This window comes from Equus asinus, chromosome 4, assembly GCF_041296235.1.
Source record: "Equus asinus isolate D_3611 breed Donkey chromosome 4, EquAss-T2T_v2, whole genome shotgun sequence".
Lineage (NCBI taxonomy): Eukaryota > Metazoa > Chordata > Mammalia > Perissodactyla > Equidae > Equus > Equus asinus.
The window spans coordinates 28,455,634-28,467,714 of record NC_091793.1 but is presented as its reverse complement, the minus strand read 5'-3'; the positions used below and the strand labels follow the sequence as shown (position 1 = coordinate 28,467,714).

Genomic DNA, 12,081 nt, shown 5'->3' with positions numbered 1-12,081 from the left:
CATATCTATATCGCATACTTGCAATATACTGGACCTGGGCATATCTCTTAATGTATCTGATCATCAGTTTCCTTATTTGCATGGTGAGAATAGTGATAATTATATTCTTATCTACCTCATGAGTTTTGTGGAAGATTTAACAAAATATATTTTACAGTCCTCTGAATTAGTTATCAGCATCATCATTATTCTTTCTTTCTTCTCCATAACTCAAAACAGCTTTCATGACCATAACTCTCCTTAGCACTAACTCCTGTATTCTTGCTAAAGTCATGAGTTCAACGTTTGGTGTTATTGGTTCCACTCTAGCCAGGCCTTTTTCAGCTCACTGGAAAGAAACTAGAAATCTATAAGAAAATGATATTCTAAAAGAGAAGTTGGTAAATAAAGTACATTTCTCATCTTAGTTAGCTTCAACATTGAAAAAGACTGCTCTTTCTTCCCAATCCTCATCTCAATTTTACTATTTTTATAGTCAGTGGCAGGAAACCTCCAGTCTGTCAATGCTACACATTTTCTATCCGCATTGAAGCTTAAAGTGAACCAGAAAAATAAATCTTGCTGGTCCTCATTGTGAACCCTATGGAATAGCCTAGCCTCTATAATTTTCCACTTCACTACCACCTATAGCTACAAATGGACAGTACAACTTGGCATCATAAAAAAAAAAAATGGAAAACAATTACATTTGTTCCTATCAATATCTGAGCCTTTTGTACAAAATGTAACAATAATCATATTTTGTAAAACCCTTTTCATTTTTGTGGCATCCTGAAGCTTTTGCTATGTCAGCAACATTCTTGGTGCTCATCAGAAAATATTGAATGCTGCCCTGAGGGCCTGTGCAGCCTTCTAAAAAGCAAAGTAGAAAAACAAATTGAGGAAGCATTAAAAAAGGCAAGCCAAGCAAGTCAGAGACACATAGTGGCACATGTCAGACAGATGAACAGTGCACTGCAAGACTTCCTTCATGTTTTCCCTAAAGTGAGGTTGAGTGTTGGATGCAAACCCATGTGAGTTGGAGAATGTAATTTACTGTTGCATTCTAATTGTTGATTTAAAAATGGACTATTAAATAACGTAGAAGTTAAGCTTAGTGCCTGGCAGAGAATAATGTGGCCACATTCATAGGTAGGGGTATGGTTTTCCTTTTCACCATTCCCTTATATGACCAGAGAATAGTTTGCTTTCGGGAAGTGTGATTTTACCCTGAGGAGCTGGAGGGAGAGAACTGAGCTCATTAACATTTTGTAGTTTGTTGCCTACAGTCCAAGTAACCTTCCAGAAACATGAAGAATTTGTGATAACACGCACAAGCATATGCACTCTATGCAAACAGCTCTATGGTGTAATAATTCACTTGTCCCTTCATATCAGCATCAATTCTTTAATAAATTAGCATTTTTCTTGAGTTGATGAAAACCTAGCACACAAATTCCCACACAGTGTCTTCCCATGAAGAAATGTAATGAAGGGTTTGTACAACTAATACTCTGTTTCCATGAGCAATGATTTGAGATAAATAATAGATATGCATAGTGTTACAATGACAGAATCTTTATTTCCATGTATACATGCATATGCATGAGGTAGTAAAGAGAAGTAGATAGTCCAATAGATCCAAAGAATATTTGTCCCCAAATTATATGTCTTCTAAACTTTGCACTATATTTAAATTCTGATATTAGACAGATCAGATTACATCTGTCTGAGGCGTCTCTGGCACAAACTAATTCTCTATTTTGCAACTGGTCTTCACAATGTCAACATTTATTTTTTTCTGCTGCATTTCTTAAATACCCTAAAAATTTTTGATTTAGCTCAGTTATAAAATATTTCAATCCATTAAATAACAAAATTAACAAGTGGCATTATCCTCACTTCTCACTTAAATGATAAGACAAACAAAAAGAGTCTATAGTGCTTTGATAAAGGACAAAGTAAAGTTTGATGTGCTATTTGCATTTTTGCAACCAAAGAGCCCACAGATTACATTGCAGGTCTGGATAATGGCAGGAAAGTTCTTGGGCAAGATTTCAGAATGCTGTGGGAAAGAAATACAAATATTCATGGGCTGATAGTTTCCCTGTGGCATCAAGTTCAAGATTTCTGCAATGCAAAAATGCACACATACAAAAAAAGACAGCGTAGTGGTTGCTTGCCCTCTTTCTAAAAACATCTCACTAAATACTCAAGTGATATAATATGAAGTTTTCAAGAAATACTCTACATATAAGAAGCTCAGAATCCAAAGGGAAAAAAGAAATACGGATACAATATCAAGAAGTAGGAAGTATTAAGTAAATTAAGAGAAGTATAGATAAAATGGTAAGAGTTCAAAAAAGTGAAGAAGAATTTTTGACTGAAAATGGGGTTCAGAGAAATCTTCAGCAAAAAGGTAACAATTGGTGACCTAAAAATTAAATTTTAAAATGTGGGAATGGATAAGAGAAGAGAGCAAATCCATGGAGATTAAAATGTGAGGCAAAGGTGTGGAAGAGTACTTTTCTTAAACTGATGCACAGAATATCCCAAGCCTGAGCAGGAAAGGAAATACGTAAGAAAGCAGGTCCACATACAAAGCAATTTATAATTAGGCCTTTGAGAAATAAAATAAACAGTCTTGCACCAAATAACATCCTTCTTGGCCTTATGTATTTCTAAACAGTTCAATCCCTAAATTTCTCTAACCAGAGGTAGGGATTCTAGAACTGACAAGCAGACTGGTTTTTACTTCCTTGGTACTCAGTTTTACCCATAAGACATGGTTGATGCCACTCAATGTTGAGTTCCGAGGGAGAGTCCAGCAGAGCTTCTGTGGAGATCTGCTGCACTTCCCCAGGAGCTATCTTCAGGCACAGGGATGCTGATGCTGGTGTTGGTGTTGGAAAATTGCATAGTTCTCCCGGAACTATCCCCTTTGCACACAATGTGAGTTTCCATACCTTGGGTCTGGCCTCAACCAGAGGATTTGCCAAGCAAGTCCAAGTCCAGGCGATATCAGGCCCTCTTCTCGCGGTTGAACCAGGATATTTAAAAATCCTCCTTGTTCTGAAATTGTTCAGAGATAGGTGATTTCAATCCTGCGACAAAACTTGATGGAGGAGCATCAGACTTGACTTGGAGGATAGAGAGTTAGAATAAACTGTATGAACATTTGTTTCTAAAAATAGTGTTGTCCTACTTGACTGGCTGTTCTGCATTTAGTTGATTTGTAGATGGCAGCCCATCAAAGATTTTGGACCTCATTTCAGAAATGGTTATTATTCTTGGATTTTGCATGACCCTTTCTTTTCACCTGTCTACCCTCCAAGCAAACTGAATTCCTTAGCTACTTTTTCTTGACTGTCTGGAATACTGCCATTCATTCTGCTGGCACACAGTGTAGACTTACAGTAGTTTAAGGGCTGCATGTGTGTGGAAGGGATGTAGCCCATTTCTGTGGAGTTGTGCCTCTTCCACCACTCATACTCTAATGTATCCAAAACACAGAGATAGTCAACCTTGTAGAACTTCAAAGTAATAAAGCTAGTTGAGTAACAGTCTTTGATTGTGATCACTTGCTTTGCATTTTAAAAGATGTGGAATTGCACACAAGCAAAACATTAGAAGAAAGCACTTTTACATCATTAAAGGTCAGAGTGAGGCCTTTGGAGTTGGCAGCTCAGATCCGCTGAGCCGCCATCTTGACACTCTCCAGATGAAGCTGCTAAGGTTTCACATTTCTTCCTCCAGTTATTGCAGCAATTGCTAAAGCTCCTGTCGCAAACAATCCAAGCTTCATTTGGGTGGCAACTTTGCAATGTGCTGCTTCTAGTTAGGTGACTTTGGGCAAAATGTCAATCTGTATAAACTTCAGTGTCCTCAAACAGAAGATGCCAAGCCTCTGCCTTCTATATGGTCAAGAAGGGCGATGCTGGCCTGCAATGTATCCTGCACTGGTCCTTTGGCTCGTCTTAGCAGTCCAGCTGATTGGCATGGCTCCCCCACACATAGCTTGGAGGGAGGCAGCAAAGGGAGAGACTGCCGGAAGCAATGGGGCTCGCACCACAGTGGGCCCTAGTTCTTTTTATTTCCTACGGGAAATTTTTTTTAACATTACCACTACTCATTATCACCAGACAGAACAATCTTTGGTTACTCTACCTCAGGAGTGGGAGTAGAAGTAGGACACTGGATGAAGAAACTGCAGTTTTGATTCAAAAGCATTGTTCAGGGCCTGTGCCTCCTCTCCCTGACGAAGGGCTCCTCAGCTCTCTGCCAAGTGTCACTTTCTCATGAAATGCAGAGTACAATCAAAAGTGCAGCTAATTTCAGAACTTGAGAAATAAATAAATAAAATACTTTTGAAGAGGCATTGGGTTCCCCTTCCCCGATTTTCGCAAACAGTAGGACTGCAACAGACCAACTGGATTTGGGTTCGATACAGTTTTCCAGTTCAGGACGGCAGGGGAAGTCCGGGTCTGAATGGACCTAGTCATTGAGCTCTGCGCAGGGCTGGCTACATTTCCTCGCTAACACCTGGTCTACCCTAGGGCATTGTTTCATCATTTGTGATGACAGATCGTTTGCAAACAGCTGTCTTGATTTCTGCCCTTTGGCACCACAGCGCCCTGTTATGTCTTCCCTACTGTCTGCCTAAGCAAACATCTTCGGAAAGCCCCTGGGCTGGTAAGGAATCCTGACCTCTCCCCTAGTGTGGATCTTCCCACTTCCGGTTTAAGAACGGGACTTGCAAAACTAGCTTCTTGCTTCCCGTTTAGGGGCTGATCCTTTAGAAACAAATGGTAAAGAGCGAACAGGTTGGAAAAGCCATCAGAAATTTCTTGCTGTTGCCAAAGTTAAAGGAAGTATGAACCTGAACTCTGATAACAACAGTGAGAAGCAGACGGGAGAAATTGTAGCAAGTGAGAGGCTGAGGACTGGAGACGGCTTGGCATGTTTCTGACTGTGGGAGAGGAGGAGGAAAATATTTTTTCAGATGATTTGACTTGGTGATAAGACAGCGAGGCCTACCAAAAATGAGACTCTGGAAGGAGGAGCAGGCTGGAAGGGGAAATCATCCTATGGTTTTGAATTCCTTGTGTTTGAGTGGTCAGCAGGAAATCTACTAGAGATAAAAGTTATTATTCAAAAATTGGAACTATGCTCAGGAAGGAGTCCTGGCTAGAAATCTGAGTTTTGAATTTTGCTCAAAAAGTGGTTGTAGGAGAGGTCACCTTAATAACAAAAGGTTGTAAAGAAGGAAGAAAAGAGAAGGTTGGATAGAGCAGTGGAAAGAACAATACTACAGGAGGGAAAGGAGATTACTAAGGTCTGTATCCTCTTTAGTGATGGTTTGTAAACGTGTAAACATGAGAAAAACTTCAGGTAGGATCAGTATTAAATATTGAGAAAGAATAGTACTTTGCCACCAACTTACCTGTTTCATTGCCAGTGAATACAGCTCTGTTTATAGATGCATAATTACATGTGTATAAATGTATAGGAATATATGCTACACTATTTATAATTTCAAAATTGCATGTAAATATGTGAATATGTAATACACATTTTGTATGTGAGTATATTTATCCATATATTCATATATAATAATCTTTACAAAAGGAATTATAGAGCTAAAATTATGTCTCTTCGTTTTAAACATGAGTTGTTTGGTATGGTGTTACATCAAAATGATTTTAAATAGCTACGTCTTTGAAGTTTGGTTATAGTAGTCTCATATATGTGACCATTCAACACCTGGCTCTTCCAAAAAAGAATGCGATTCTGCCTTTAAAAACTGATGAAGTCTTGTTGAACCAGATGTGCCAATTTTGCGTACATTTGGGGCAAAAAGGAATTATAGAGAGAAAATTATGTCTTCTCATTTTAAAAATGAGTTGTTTGGTATGGTGTTACATCAAAATGATAGGGGTCCAATTTCGTTCTTTTGCCTCCAAATATCCAGTCTTCACAGAATCACTTATTGAAGAGACTGTCCTTTCTGCATCGAGTATTCATGGCTCTCCTGTCAAATGTTAGTTGATTGTACGTGCATGGGTTTGTTTGTGTCCTCTTGATTCTGTTTTGTTGTTCTATGTGTCTGTATTTATGATAGTACCGTACTGTTTTGATTACTATGGCTTTGTAATATACTTTGAAATCAGGAAGCATGATGGCTGTAGCTTTGTTTTTCTTTCTTAGGATTGCTTTGGGTATAGGGCATGTGTTGTGGTTCCACACAAATTTTAGAATGTTTTTTCTATTTCTATGAAAAATGCCTTTTGAATTTTGATAGGGATTGCATTCAATCTATAGATGGACATTTTAACAATGTTAATCCCTCTGATCCATGAACACAGGATATCGTTCTATTTGTTTGTATCTTCCTCAGTTTCTTCCATCAATGTCCTGTGCTGCCTTTTGAAAATGGCCCCCAGCCCCAAACTGGAGAAATCATAGGGCTTACTTCTTTCATTTCCTTTCTCTCAGGGTTCATCGCCCAATGCTGCCTGATGTCTGGTATCTGAAAATATCCATCATCAACTGTGGGTGAAATACAGCTCCTCCTGGAAATTCAGAGGGAAATTTTAGTGCTTCCTTTTCAATTCCGAGTTTCTAGAGTTACAAGATAGTGCAGTGATCACCTCCAACTGTGGCAGGTAGCTTTCTTACCTCTTTTTCCCTCTTCTTTTTATTATCACCATATTATCATGAATTTATATTGTCAGTATTTTACTATCAATCATAGTCGTTTTTAAAGAATTGTTTTCCCCAAATTTCCTCAATGGAAGCCTCTTTAAGCTAGAAGAGAATAAAGGAAATTCTCCATTTAGCATCAAGATAGGAAAGGATTTTTTAAATATAGTACAAAAAACCCAACAACCATGAAACAAATTTGACATCAAAAACTCTATACTGCAAAAGTCTTACCAACAAGAAAATACAAGAAATACTTGAAGAAGATATTTAGATAATTTCAACATAAGCAAAGATTAGTGTTTATCTGTGCATTTCTGCACATATATTTAAAACTCCTACAAATCAACAAGGAAAATAAGAATCACTAGAGAAAGATATGGCCAAAGGAAATGAAGAACAATTCTTTTTTTTTAAGGGAACTCACATAAACTTTATTTTTAAACATTTTTATTGAAGTATAATTGACATACAATGTCCTATTAGCTTCAAGTATACATCATAGTGATTTAATGTTTAACTATATTATAAAATCATCACCACAAGTCTAGTTATCTGTTACCATACAAAATTATTAAAATATCGTTGACCATATTCCCTATGTGTACATTACATTGCTATGGTTTATTACTTTTATAACTGGGTGTTTGTACCTCTTAATCCCTTTCACCTGTTTGGCACACTCCCCCAACGCTCTCCCTTCTGCCTGTTCTCTGTGTTTATGAGTCTGTTTTTGTTTTGTTTGTTTGTTTTGGTTTTTAGATTCCACATATAAGTTAAACTATGCAGTATTTGTCTTTCTCTGGCTGACTTATTTCACTTACCATAATACTCTCTAAGTCCCTCCATGTTGTTGCAAATGACAAGATTTCATTCTTTTTTATGGCTGAGTAATATTCCATTGTATATGTTTTATATATATATATACACACACACACATATATATATAAATATGATGTGAGATATATATATCTTACTTCTTTATCCATTCATCTAATGATGGACATTTAGTTTGCTTCCATATCTTGGCTTTCATATATAATGCTACAATGAACATAAGAGTGTATATGCCTCTTTGAATTAGTGTTTTCATTTTCTTCAGATAAATATCCATAGGTGGGATTGCTGGGTTGCATGGTAGTTCTATTTTTAATTTTTGAGGATTTTCCATACTGTTTTCCAAAGTGGCTGCATCAATTTATATTCCCAACAGTGTACGAGGGTTTCCTTTTCTCCACATCCTCTCCAACTCTTGTTATTTTCTGTCTTTTTGATAATAGCCATTATAACAGCTGTGAAGTGGTATCTCATTATGGTTTTGATTTACGTTTCCCTGATGATTAGTGATATTAAGCATCTTTTCATGTGCATCTTGGCTGACGGTATGTCTTCTTTGGAAAAACATCTATTCAAGTCCTCTGTCCATTTTTTACTCAGGTTTTTGTTTTTGTATTAACTTGTATAAGTTCTTTATGCATTTTGGTTATCAACCCCCTTATCAGATGTATGATTTTCAAATATCTTCTCCCATTCAGTAGGTTACCTTTTTTTTCTTTTCTTTTATTTTGAGAAAGATTAGTCCTCAGCTAACATCTGCCACCAATCTTCCTCTTTTAGCTGAGGAAGATTGGCCCTGAACTAAGATCTGTGCCCATCTTCCTCTGCTTTATATGTGGGACGCCTGCCACAGCATGGCTTAATAAGCGGTGCATAGGTCTGTGCCTCGGATCTGAACCAGTGAACCCCAGGCTGCCAAAGCAGAGCACATGAACTTAACTGCTGTGCCACCAGGCCAGCCCCAGTTGCGTTTTTGTTTTGTTGATGGTTTTCTTTGCTTTGAAAACCTCTTCAGTTTGATGTAATTCCATTTGTCTGTTTTTGCTTTTGTTGCCCTTGTCTGAGGAGACTAGTCCAAAACAATATTGCTGAGATCGATGTCAAAGAGCTGACTGCCTATGTTTTCTTCCAGAAGTTTTATGGTTTCAGGTCTTACATTTAAGTCTTTAATCCATTTTGAATTTATTTTTGTGTATGATGTAAGATAGTGGTCCATGTTCATTCTTTTGCGTGTAGCTGTCCAGTTATCCCAACACCATTTTTTGAAGAGACCGTCTTTTCCCCGTTATATATTGCTGCTTCCCTTGTCATAGATTAATCAACCATATATGCATGAATTTATTTCTGGGCTCTCTATTCTATTTCGTTGATCTACATGTTTGTTTTTATGCCAGTAGACAACAATTCTTAGAATATATCTTTTCAGAATTCTTCCATTCTCTGCCTTTGTTAAGACTTTCTCCCTGTTCCTAATATTCTTTCCTATAATTTATAAGGATTCATAAATTCTTTATTGCATTAATTCATTGAAGAGACATTTTTTGCCAGCCATGTCCTAGACATTGTTCTAAGAGTTTGGGTTCCAAGCCTTTTTCACTTCCTGAAGCAATTTAAGCACAAAAATACTTATTCTAAAGCTGAATCTGGAGAGACCCAGTACAGAACTCAAGGTGGCACAATTTCCAGACTATACTTGATTTTAGACAAATATGATTTAACTAGTCTTTTGGTCATTTCAGCTATGTTTTTATTTTTTTAAGGAACAATCAGTAATCTAAATGAATCTGTGCCTGGAGGATATCACAAATATAGAAGAATGAAATGGGAAAAAAGTAGTTCTTCACTAATCTTGCCTTTTTGCTGTCCATGAGTTATTATAAACAGCCACACTTACAGTCAGTAGATCAAATAAGGCAATGTGAATATGCTACTCCAGGATTTACTCTGATTAACAAGAATAATTAGAAAAATAAGCAAAGCAATTATAACTCAGAAATTCTTGAATATGTCTGGACTTATCTCCAAAACTTTGACTTCCTATGTGACTTCTCTTTCTTTCACCCAAATTCCCTCCCTGGAGCTCTTTTCAAAGCACCTAGTGTGGGATCAGTATTAGACCCATACTTTCAGTTTCTCTCATTTTTGTTACATTATAATATGGGTAGGTAGATGTTATCTCAATGTTTGTTTTTCTCTTTTATTTTTATTATGTTTCTCATCAAAGGATTATTTTTTATTATGTTATTGTTACTGATGTGTATTTGTTCGGAAATAACCTTGAGACTTGCTTTTCATTTTGATTTACTGCACATCAATACAAATCACTGCACTGACCTGTTGTTAATCTATTAATAATCTGTGCCAACCTTATGTATGAAGTTGGAAACAATTTTCGTTAAAACATTCGAAGGGTGAAGCTTTTCATATATATGATGAGGAAATATTTGCATCCAAAATTAATTGTTAGTAATTCTGTGCCTCTTTTCCACAGGAAAGAATGTTTAAATTTCATCAAATGAAATATATTTTTGAGACACTGGATAAAATGAGATGCCTGCGAAAACGTTCTACAGTGTCTTTCTTGGGAGTTCTTGTCATTTTCCTTCTATTTATGAACTTGTACATTGAAGATAGCTACGTGCTGGTGAGTTTTGGAGAATGATTATTTTTTGTTCAGATAAGACCTAAGTCAAACTAGACTTAGTCCACTTGTAACCTCACTTCAATCCCAGGCTGTTGCGATAGCCTTAGCTTGAGCAAAATTCTAACATTGATTTTCTATCTAGCTACCTTTTGTGTTAATTACATCTTACTAACATTACAATTGTTTTGATTTATTTTGCAATATTTTCTTTAATACTTAATACATTTAATTACAAATAAGTTAGCTCTCATCATTATGCCCAATTAATATTATATAGAACCATTACAATTTTTGAGCCTGAATTTGAAATATATAGAATAAACAAAATATGCTTAACATATTACTCCTTACTTTCTCTACTTTCCTGTATTATCATCAAAATTTTTAAAATCCCATTGTCTAATTAGTTATCCTAATTGTGCTATTTATTTTATTAAGAAGGAATATTTTATTACAAAGTGTGACATCTTGTTTCGATTTTTATTGTCCTAAATGGCCACCATGTTATATATCTATATTCACTGAAAAGTAATATAGAACCTCAAGAACTAAAGATATTAATGTGAAAACCAGTAGTTTAAAAAAGATAAAATTAGTAGACAATATACAAATGAATTTTTAAGTGAATTGTGGAAATAAATAAAATGGCATATTCTGGCTAATTCTGAGAACTCAATTTGTTTCTATTATTTATTGTTGTTATAATTATCACATCATTTTATGTCTGATGGGAATAATATGGACATTATTGCTTATTCACTTTTTCTATCTGAATTGAGCTTAAGATATCCAGAAAAATCCTAATCTTTGTATTACTCCTGTTCACATATTTCAGAAAATCAAAACCTTTGGTTACAAAGAGGACTGAATACTTTCCATCAGGCAAGCATGCTGAAAGTTTCAATTAATGTCTTAGCAAGAAAGAATCTGACAATAACCACAGAGAGCATTTCCCATGGTTTGTTAACTATCTACTATTTGTCAGATTCTATTCTGTAGCCTATGAACCTACCATATCATCTTAGTTGGTACAGATCCTTGTAGGAGGTCTTCTGTAAAGCATCTTGCTTCCTTTAGCGTTGTTTTTTGATGGTGGAATCCTGCCAGATTCCTAGATCTTGACTCTACCTGGGCCATTTACCTTCAAGTATAGGTCTTAATATGGTGGACACTTCATTCTCCCATCCATAGTCAATTCACAATGGTTGAAATTACAACAAACTAATGAAATTTGACTAGGCATGATTTAGGTAAACTGGATTTAGTCGCAAACTGGAGAAACTTACTAGTGATATGCACTTTGGATTTTTTTTAACCTGATTATTAGGTTTATTGGATTTAAGGATAATAGAGCAAGGCCCATGTGATCCAGCTATCTTTTTCTTGATAGAATTAAAGATCATAAATTCACTAGAGAAGCTCTTGAGTAATGATTTAATTTTGTAATAAAAATTTATTTCTTACATCTGTGTCTACTGGTAGAAGTAAATCAAAGCTTGTAAATCAAAAACATGTTATTGGCAGGATGCTTGTGAATTCAATGACTTGCTGCATTTATGAAACACTTTTAAGTGCAGTTTCAATGTTTCACTTTAAACGGACAAAAGATCATTGTACGCAACAAACCTCCTTATATTTTTTTGGAATAGAACCTCTCCAAATTCACTATAAAAAGTGTAAGGAGTAGTAGAGTATATATCCATAAGAAGCTGAAATGCCATTGCTTTGTTTTGTAAATTTTTACACGTTCCTATCTAAACATTGATCCTAGCCACCTAATAAAAGTTATGATTTAATGAAGTAGCTCTAACTAAAGAGTACTTTCTCAGTGAAATTTTTTCTGGATACATTAGCCATATAACTACTCAAATTTGCAAGTTAGCCTAGGTGCAGAGAAGAGGTTGCATCTTAGCTTTAAA

The 12,081-nt window shown here is 35.9% G+C and overlaps 1 protein-coding gene across 11 annotated transcripts in view; it reads left to right on the top strand.

Annotated features, from left to right (window-relative positions):
- The window catches only part of MGAT4C (MGAT4 family member C), a 677,866-nt gene that overhangs the window by 653,976 nt on the left and 11,809 nt on the right, over positions 1 to 12,081 (top strand). For all 11 annotated transcript variants that reach the window (XM_070507020.1, XM_070507021.1, XM_070507022.1 and 8 more), the window contains 2 exons: positions 6,475 to 6,644; positions 10,010 to 10,162. In XM_070507020.1, coding sequence (XP_070363121.1) covers positions 10,016 to 10,162 — 147 coding nt within the window. In that variant the 5' untranslated portion in view covers positions 6,475 to 6,644; positions 10,010 to 10,015. The remainder of the gene's footprint in view (positions 1 to 6,474; positions 6,645 to 10,009; positions 10,163 to 12,081) is intronic.